Here is an 8,940-nt window from a genome sequence, read left to right as displayed (position 1 = left end):
CCCCTTGTCTTTCCCCTTGTCTTTCCCCTTGTCTTTCCCTTTGTCTTTCTCCTTCTTGATACGGTCTTTCTCTTCTTGAGGGAGCCAACTTACATCCGCGGCAGGCACTTTCTTCGCGCAATGGATTATGTGGACTTCTTTGATAGGGATTCGGTTGTCACTACTCACAACCGATTTGACGGCCTGGATGGAGATGATATCTAAATGAGAAGAAAGAGTCGGGTAGGCGGGGTGCGAATTACGGGGCGGAGCCAGAGGCGGATCCAAGAACCATGCCACCAGCAAGAGCGTCATGTCTTTGTTCCCTTCCACCGCTTTGATCCCTTTCGGATTCAGCACTCTGATACTGAGGACTAGAGCCAGGGCCTCTTGGGTCTTGTCCCGGTCGTCGAGCCAATAGGCCACGACTTGGTCATTGACTCGGACACGCATCGAAGTAGTCGATTTCGTCAGCGAGGGCAAGTTCGCCCAAGCGGGAAGACCCCGTCGTGTGCCGACGACGTGGAATTTTTCAGAGCCCTCGCGTGGATGGGTCTTGACCCTATAACAAGGGTCGTCCGGATCGAGGTCCGGCTGAGTGGAGGAGGTTTGCGGGGAAGGCATGATTCGATACGCTAGAAGCGTTAAAGTGCTTATCCGTGCACAAGGTCTCCACTAGCGGTTGTCGGCGTGGCCAAACTTCCACGCAAACAGGATGATGTCTAAGCCAACCTAGAAGGAGATCTGGAGATGTGGAGATGTGTGGTGAACCCGATGGATGGGTCTCGAGAAGCGAAGGTGCGCCTGTTGACAAAGCTTCAAGACAGATTTCTAATTGGACCAGCAACGAGGGGTGTGAGTAAGAAGCTTCGAGGAAAGCCTATGCTGACTTCCCACAAGACAAGGCCAAGGCTGAATGTAGACTTCACCAAGCGTGGCACAACGCATTTGTTGATTGTGGCACGCGAGGATCGAAATTGGTCGGGAGGACAGAAAGACAGAAGGGCAGAAGGGCAGAAGGGCGGAAGGGCAGAAGGCGAGAGAGAGGAGCAACGAGAGGCCGAATTTAAAGAGTACTCGAGACAAGCGAGTCACTCGTTGGAGATTAAAGGCGGTGACCACATGAGGTGCTAGTCGTACCCCGCGAATTCCTTGAGGTTGGGCACTAGTCCGGGAGATGGGGCCGGAGCAAACATTGCTGGCGAGTAAGGTGGATGTGATAGTTTGCTTGATAATTAGACTAAGACACTCACCTCATGGAACCCAGCATGATTGGCGGTACCAGGCGCACTCTCGGCCCTAAGTGGGCCGGGCTATGCCTCTTCCGGAGCCCCGGACCGATCAGCCGTGCCCTATCTTCCATTTGACGTTCTCAGCTCTCTGCCCCTCCTCCTCCAGCCCTTCGACCTCAGAACTCAGACTTTCACATTGTCAAGTTGCACCACAGGACAGAAAACTCCAATTAACTCGGGACTAAAAGCCTCCAGACTTTCCGGTTCCCTATGCCCGATGAAATATTGGCATCTGCTCGAGCGAGCCCCGACTGCTGCTGAGCGGCCCCTTCAGGCTCCCCTAACTCGGCTTTGCTGATCTGTCTGCGGTTGCACCACTGCCAAACTCACCCTCCTTCTCAACTGATGGACGACAATGCTCGTCGAACTCCCCCGTCTCACCAAAAACTCCCTTCGACCCTTGTGTCCCCTTCAAGACCGGCCAGGAAACCAAGAAAGAGCAGGGTACGGTTCTCCCTCGAGCCTCGAGAGGCAGGGACTGCTGCATTCAATGGAGGACAGTCCACACGGTCGTCGGCGAGCGCGGAGCCAGAAGCGTCAAATCTACCGTGGGATCAGCCCCGTTACACTCAGAATGCGTACCCATCGACCGCACTACCAGGACCCTCGGATCCCCGTATGCAGAAAGTCCGCTATGCTCCAGAGTCTGCGATTGTGTCACCCGGAAGCACGGGCAATGCTCGACAACTGTACTCTGTTGCACCTAGCTATGCTGACCAGACACAACCGCCATATGCCATGACCGCCGGATATCCTGGCCAGCCTCAGCAGTCATATACTGTCGCATATGGACATCCGGGCCATGCATCGTGTTCCATGGACCCCAGACATGCTAGCCAGCCTCAACAGCCCGATACCATGCAACTTGGATATGCCGCCCACACTCAACAATCGTACACAACGGCATCCCGATATCCTTCTCAGCCCCAGCATCCATACGACAGGCCTCAGGGATATGCAGGCCAGCCCCAGCAGTTGTATGCCACACCACGCGGAGATGTTGATCAGGCCCATCAGTCACATCCACTGGCTCCCAGCTATACTGGTCAGGGTCAGCAGCCATACAGCATGCCGTCCGGACATCCTGCTCGGCCTCAACCGTCATATGCAATGGCATCCAGGTATACCGACCAAGCTCAGCACTCGCACACCGTGCAAACTGGGTATACTGACCAGGTCCCGCAGTTACATGCCGTGGCACCCAGTTATTCTGCCCAAGCACAGCAGTCACATACCTTACCACCAGGAAGTCCCGGTTATGCCCAGCAGTTGTACAGCTGGTCACCAGGACCCTCCAGCCAGGCTGAATCTTATATCGCAACTCAAGGAAACCTCGGTCATGTAGCCCTGCAGCCCTTTCCGACGACACCGACTCATAGGGCACAATGGACCCCTATACCAGGAAGCCAGCCTCAGCCATCTTTTGTGTCGGCGCCGCTTGCCTCGAGTTCTCCCTGGACGTCTTCGCCGAACAATCACATTCGATCCCCTGGAAGTGAAACAATGGCCGGTCCTTCAGCAAGCACACCGCCGCAGAGAAAACGGCCCGCCGAGGATCCCATCCCAGGAGGAAGCGGGGGTCCTCCTTCTGCCAAGATGCAACACCAAGGCACGTGGCCGAGAGAGTCCCAGCGGGCTCCTCGCTCAAATAGTCGTCTGGCGAAGTCGTGCTGGCGGGCATTCCGGTCGTTCGAGAAGAAAGTTAAAGACTTGCACCAAGGCTACACTGACAAGCGAGACCGCGACAAATGGGAACTCTTGGATCGCGAATTGGAGTTTAGGAGGCGCGAGCCATCGATGAGAGGCGAGTACCAGTGCGCGTTTGATTCCGTCACATACGATCACGAAAGACAACGCAGGTATTGGAAGGAGGAATTGCGGACGAATGAGCGACAATGGAGAGAGATTGTCCAGCACGAGGATAGGATCTGGCGGTCATCCTATGCTGAGCTAGACAGAATCTGGGATACCTGGGTCAATGGCAACGCTCGAGACCAGGTGCGTCCACAGCTTGCGCAATTTGTCCGTCATCTGGACTCAGCGGTTCAACAGCTGGGCTCGAAATCTGGGAGTCAAGCAGCGATGTCCCAGCCCTTACAGCCGCCGGCAGCTCAGCCACCGCCACCTGGTCCGAGCAGGGTATCAACAACAGACACTCGTAGCACAGGATTGACAGTGTCGTCGCCAACATACCCTTCGGATACAGCATCGGCAATGCCACCACCACCGCCACCGCGCCATACGAATACAGAATCGACAATGCCCTATTCCCCTCGCTCATCAACACCAGCCCCCTATCCTTCCAATGTATCATTAGCGTATCCTCCGAATGCAGCACCCGCCATGCCACAACCATCAGCGTACCCTACTGGCACAGCATCGAAAGTACCACCACTAGCATACCCAATGCCCCAGCTGCCGCAGCGTTCTCCTCCGAGAACGGGAATGCCAGGGCCACCGCGTCCTTCTCCTACAGCAACGGCGATGGCCCCACCGCCACGCCCTTCTAATACACCGACAACAATGCTGCTGCCGCAGCGCCCTAGAAGGCCTGCGATAGTATCGCCCCCGCCGCTTCCGAACATTGCATTGCCACCATCGCCACCTCCAGACCCAGCAAGCACATTGCTACCGCCGCTCCGTCCGAACATAATAACGGGAATGCCACCGTCTCCTCCTTCCAGGGCAACAACGACGCCACCACCAGTGCTCGCTAGTATAGGAGGCCCAAGGCCGTCATTGCCACATCCTAATAGAACAAGGGCACTACCAACACCACGACAACCTAGTCTGGTGACGGTGGCGCCGCCATCACGATTTCCTCACAGGGCTGTGAGGATGCCAGAGCTGCCAGCCAATCTCAGACTAAGGATGACATCCCCGGATTTACCTCCTCCCAGCGCAATGCCGGTGCCGGAGTCAAACTGTTCTAGAGTTTCGCAAAATCCACAGCAGCTCCATGCCCATTCAGCAATGGTGATACCCCCGGATTCCGAGCCTAACAGGAGATCAACGACACCACCACAAGTACATCCCTACAGGCCATCGGGAATCTTACCACAGCTCCAGACCTATACAGAAATAGCTACGCCACCGCAACCACATCCTCACAGAGTAATGGCGGTGCCGGGCCCAGAATATTATGGAGCATCGACAATCCCAGCGGAACCACATCCTCACAGAGCATCGACAATTCCACCACAGATACACCCCTACAGGCCCTCGGGAATCTTGTCACAGCTATCACCGTGTACAGCAATGGCGATTTCGTCGGAGCCACATCCTCATACAGCAACGACGACGCCACCAGAGTTACATACGTACTCGAGTACGGCAATACTCTCGGAATTAGATGATTACGGCACGGTGACGATTCCACAAACATTCTATGGTGCAAGGATGGTTACATCCATATCACCATCCCCCTCGCCCTCGCCCTCGCCCTCACCCCAAGCATCACCTTCTCCTCCACCACTACCACCACCACGACGTCTCACGCTACCCGAACAAATGGAGATAGACACGGATCCTGAAAATGAAAATGATAAGGGTAAAGGAAAGGGAAAAGGCAGGGCAAAAGATAAAGGCAAAGGTAAGGAAAGAGCAATAACACCACTCGAATTCACGACTCTCGGCCCAAGACGGCCGCCACAAGGTGGCATGAACAATGATCATGATGATGACGATGATGACTCGTACCTCCGAGAGGTCACATGCGCTGGATATTGAAATTTAGCGGTGGCCACGTGTATCTGTGTTTCCTAGATGACTTCGGCCTTTGTCTCTGCTGTTTTCTTGATGACGTGCCGAGTTTGATGACCGAGATGATTTCCATGGTTGTGGCTTTGGCAGATACAGACCCTATCTTTCTTGCGTGCTAGAAAATCTTGAACTTGAATCAACTGGCGTGTCTTTGTAGCGATATTATGATATCTTACTGTTTTGCCGAAGAGACATGGGTTGATATAGCGACTACATGCGCAAAGTGAGCCGGTCAATCCGACAATCCAGGGTATACCACAATACTCAGCGGCGAATCTTGACCTCTCCAAGGTCCATTTCCGTTTCCAGACCTGAGCATGCTGACCCTCTTGAAGCTCGCCTCGTCGCGGCTCGAGATCTCGACATTCCAGCACACGACGAAAAGCGTACCTCCGTCCCAACCCTCCTCCCACCTCACCCAACAATCTCACGAAACGACTCTCGATGCGACCAAGAAACTCATGCACGGCTTCACGGAGGAGGAAGCGGCGACTGCCGCGGGATCCGTCGAAGACGAATCAGAGAGACCATGAACTAATCACTACCTAGTATCTTTCCAATCTTGGTCTATCTTGTTTCCTCCCTGCTCAGACATTCACTTGCCCGCTCTGTCCGCCGCGCCTTTGACCGCTCCAGGCGCTGACCGGGTGGCCTTTGCGAGAGATTCGGCCAGATACACGGGGATGGCTGTCATGTCATTTGTCACGCAGACCTGGAAAAGTGGTCAGCATGACAGGGCAGAAAGGTGGGCGTCTCGAATAGGCAGAAAACTCACCATCCGGAAACCCATGTCCGAGTAACGTTTGGCGAATTCGCCGTCGGGGCAGTAGATGCCCGACCACTTTCCGGCGGCCTGGGCAGCTTTCAATATCCTCGCAATGGTGTCTTTCAACGGCTGCGAGAAATCACCCATGACTGGTTCCCGATGTTGTTGCCCAAATCATAAGGTCCGATGAAGTGGACGTCGATTCCCTCGATCTTGGCAATTTCCTCGACCTATTCCACCGGTCAAATCAGCTTACAGTCCCTATGGCCCGAGAGAGAGAGTGGGGAAACTCCACGCATTCCAAAGCTTCCTTGGTCTCGATCTGGACAATATGTAAGAGGTTGCCGTTGGCGTTTTTTTATAGTCGAAACCGGACAGGTCGCCGTTCCCGTCGAAGGAGCCCATGGAAAACGGACTGCCAAAGCCTCGCTTACCGTACGGAGGGGATTTGGCCGCCTGAACCAACATCTCGGCGTCCTGGCCGCTGCGCAACAATGGCACGATGATCCCATGGGCACCCGCGTCCAATGCACGCTTGACCATCCACCCTTCGTTGGCCCGGATGCGGACGATTGGGCTGACGTTACACGCGGCCATGGCGTGGACTGACTCGTGCATTGCGTCGTCCAGACAGCAAGTCATCAGCATAGTGCTCCAGATTGCTTTTCGTGGTGTTTACCACAAACTACGACAAATAGAGCCAAAAGAAAAAGTGCAGCACTTACCTACCGGCAATATTCCCGTGCTCGCAACCGATGCAAATCCAATCAAACCCAGACCTGGACTATAGTCCTCGACAGATGCGACCCGGGGAGCATCTGCCACGCGCCAACCGTCGCTCCAGAGCCGGTGCCCAACGCCATGCGCAGCCTGCTTGCCTTGTTGATAACGGAGACCATTATGACAATCAAGATGTCGAGGTCGTCTCTGATAGGAAAAAGGGGGTTTCGAGGAGGGATGGAAAAGGCGAGGGTCGAGCGATAAGAATAGGGGAAAGAACAACCAGCAGTATATGCAAATGGAAAATAAGAAAAGGCTTCGATGACTGTCTACTCCTTCACAGGGCGATGGCCCTTTGGGAAACTTTGTTCACCTCGATTTCCAAGGTCTCCAGAGTGCTTCTTCAGAATTCGTTTCGGCGAGGCCTGCCGTTCGCTTTTCCTCTGATTCCGCGGGCGCGGAGTTCTGAGTTTGCGAATCTCGATCCGGCGAAGGCGTTACTCCCGAGGCCTAGCAAGTATGCATAATTGACGACCCAAGCAAAAGACTCCTGCAATTTCGGGAAGCGTGCCTTGTTTATGGTGGCATCTACATCAATATCAATGGCCACTGGGATATCGTTACTCAAATCTTCGGTACTTGACCAGGGGATCGATCTATGCTTCGCGACTCAAATAGAGGAGAAATCTGCTCCGAGCTAATGTGGGTGATTGCCCAGACTGCACCGCTTTTTAACACCGCTCCACCCTCCAGCTCAACTCTGCCCACCCTCCCGCGACGTGGAGGCACACTACTACTTGTTGCCTCGACCCGTTGCGACCGGTCATGATAAAAGCAATCAACGAACAGTCGTACGATCTCGAGTTGCGATGATTCGGCCTGCAAAAGAAAATGAGGGCCGCTGTTCGCCTTCCGGATTTTATGCCTACTCGGCCATCGTCTTGTACGTGCTCGTTAACGAGCGACTCCGAGGGAATCATGCCGTGTGATCCTGGCTGTTCTTAACCTAATGAACTTGAAGTGGAGGTTCTGTGTACAGGTAGTGGTGAGAGGATCAGCTGGCGACCATAGTGTTATAGCTCCGGCAAGTTGAAAGTTGACGCGTAACCCTCCTCATGCCTTGGGGCTTGGGCATTCAACCAGCTCATATAGGACTACCAAAGCGCCGCGCAGGTGGCTGTGACGACCGACCGGGATTGCGGTATGACATGGGAGAGGTTGAAGGCTGTGACGAAAGGCCAGTACAGGAAGCTTCGTTGTAGACTTGTCGGTACGTTCATTTTGACTCTTTCAACGACTCCAGTCATGACCATCCCGGAAAGAATCGCGTGAAAGGCGAAAAAGTAAACATTGAACAAAGGGGTCCAAACCAGCGGGTTCACCACCACTTTTGTGGACGTCGAGACCATCGCAGAAGAGTAGTAGAAGTGCCGGCCTAGAAATCGAAACCATTTGGAACTGGGGATCGACGCCTCTGCACTAATTGTAATACTTCGCGCTGTCCGCTGGGCTTCATAGCCATCTGCATCGAGACTCTGCGCCGGGAAAAGCCCAACACAGTAAATCAAAGCTACGCCGCATATATTCCGTGATATACGGCCGCTGATGTTGTTGCCGGGCATACCAGCCAAAGCACTTCGGCACGGAGAACTGGCTTCGGATTCGAAACGATCCCGTATCTGCCGTAGCCTTGGGCTCAGTTGTTTGGGCAGCCGCTCGCCCGGTGGCCAGGCAGCCGGAAGAGGGTCTGGAATGACGAGCAAATATCCAGCAGTTCGATCTTGCACCGTCCACGAGCCAGAAATGGCGGCGAGAAAGTCCTCGGGGGGAGGCGGGGTCGCAATTGCAGAAATGGTCCACTTGATGCCTTCTGGATCTCCGGGAATCGATCGGATCCTCAACCTGTGAAACGTGGGTCGAGCCAGTATTTCTCGCGACCAAAATCGAGTTGGGGATACGGACAACCACAGCATCTTCCAGCATAGACAGCGGGTCTCGAGGCCATTCAGACGTAAGCTCCCCAACTGCCAGATACAGGCGGGCGTGTGGAGGGATGATACCTAGTGTCAGGGGGGAAGTTGCAATGCTTGGTAGAGCCGTAAGAGAGTCTTCGGACTGACGTTGAATCCATATAACCTTGTCTCCCGCAATGCTGACTTACACACGAACGGGACATTGCAAGGGTCCATACCCATGGAAACCCTGTCACGAATAGTTACCCTCAGCGCCTATACATACCACACCTGAACTGGGTGGGGTATATATGGCGGGAGAATTAGGTGGTGCACGTAAGGCATCAAGGGACAAAGGCTGAGGCACAAGGCTAGCGGACTTATTTAGACTAAGTCGCCTAGTGCTTGCGCGACGTGACAGCACAGGCCGTGAAGCTATACTATGAAACAAATCCCTACCGTGTGGCGT

The 8,940-nt window shown here is 54.4% G+C and overlaps 7 protein-coding genes across 7 annotated transcripts; 3 read left to right on the top strand and 4 right to left on the bottom strand.

Annotated features, from left to right (window-relative positions):
* Positions 1 to 93: 93 nt before the first annotated feature.
* On the bottom strand, positions 94 to 603 carry Z520_07030 (uncharacterized protein; the record flags this gene model as incomplete). The annotated part of the gene is made up of 1 exon (XM_016777529.1): positions 94 to 603. A coding segment is annotated over one exon (510 nt), but the record flags the coding sequence as incomplete, so codon positions are not given.
* Positions 604 to 1,616: 1,013 nt separating this feature from the next.
* Positions 1,617 to 3,781, top strand: Z520_07029 (uncharacterized protein; the record flags this gene model as incomplete). The annotated part of the gene is made up of 2 exons (XM_016777528.1): positions 1,617 to 3,410; positions 3,434 to 3,781. 2 exons carry the CDS (start codon positions 1,617 to 1,619, stop codon positions 3,779 to 3,781), a joined length of 2,142 nt encoding a protein of 713 aa, XP_016631699.1.
* Positions 3,782 to 4,529: 748 nt separating this feature from the next.
* Positions 4,530 to 5,000, top strand: Z520_07028 (uncharacterized protein; the record flags this gene model as incomplete). The annotated part of the gene is made up of 1 exon (XM_016777527.1): positions 4,530 to 5,000. The coding sequence occupies one exon, from the start codon at positions 4,530 to 4,532 to the stop codon at positions 4,998 to 5,000; it is 471 nt and encodes a 156-aa protein (XP_016631698.1).
* A 350-nt stretch (positions 5,001 to 5,350) lies between these two features.
* Positions 5,351 to 5,566, top strand: Z520_07027 (uncharacterized protein; the record flags this gene model as incomplete). Its single annotated transcript, XM_016777526.1, has 1 exon — positions 5,351 to 5,566. The coding sequence occupies one exon, from the start codon at positions 5,351 to 5,353 to the stop codon at positions 5,564 to 5,566; it is 216 nt and encodes a 71-aa protein (XP_016631697.1).
* A 62-nt stretch (positions 5,567 to 5,628) lies between these two features.
* Z520_07026 (uncharacterized protein) lies at positions 5,629 to 5,946 on the bottom strand (the record flags this gene model as incomplete). Its single annotated transcript, XM_016777525.1, has 2 exons — positions 5,629 to 5,745; positions 5,809 to 5,946. The coding sequence occupies 2 exons, from the start codon at positions 5,944 to 5,946 to the stop codon at positions 5,629 to 5,631; spliced, it is 255 nt and encodes an 84-aa protein (XP_016631696.1).
* Positions 5,947 to 6,060: 114 nt separating this feature from the next.
* Z520_07025 (uncharacterized protein) lies at positions 6,061 to 6,396 on the bottom strand (the record flags this gene model as incomplete). The annotated part of the gene is made up of 1 exon (XM_016777524.1): positions 6,061 to 6,396. The coding sequence occupies one exon, from the start codon at positions 6,394 to 6,396 to the stop codon at positions 6,061 to 6,063; it is 336 nt and encodes a 111-aa protein (XP_016631695.1).
* A 1,277-nt stretch (positions 6,397 to 7,673) lies between these two features.
* On the bottom strand, positions 7,674 to 8,492 carry Z520_07024 (uncharacterized protein; the record flags this gene model as incomplete). The annotated part of the gene is made up of 1 exon (XM_016777523.1): positions 7,674 to 8,492. One exon carries the CDS (start codon positions 8,490 to 8,492, stop codon positions 7,674 to 7,676), a length of 819 nt encoding a protein of 272 aa, XP_016631694.1.
* Positions 8,493 to 8,940: the final 448 nt, after the last annotated feature.

This window comes from Fonsecaea multimorphosa (assembly GCF_000836435.1).
Source record: "Fonsecaea multimorphosa CBS 102226 unplaced genomic scaffold supercont1.13, whole genome shotgun sequence".
Classification (NCBI taxonomy): domain Eukaryota; kingdom Fungi; phylum Ascomycota; class Eurotiomycetes; order Chaetothyriales; family Herpotrichiellaceae; genus Fonsecaea; species Fonsecaea multimorphosa.
This window is presented reverse-complemented; position numbering and strand designations above follow the sequence as displayed.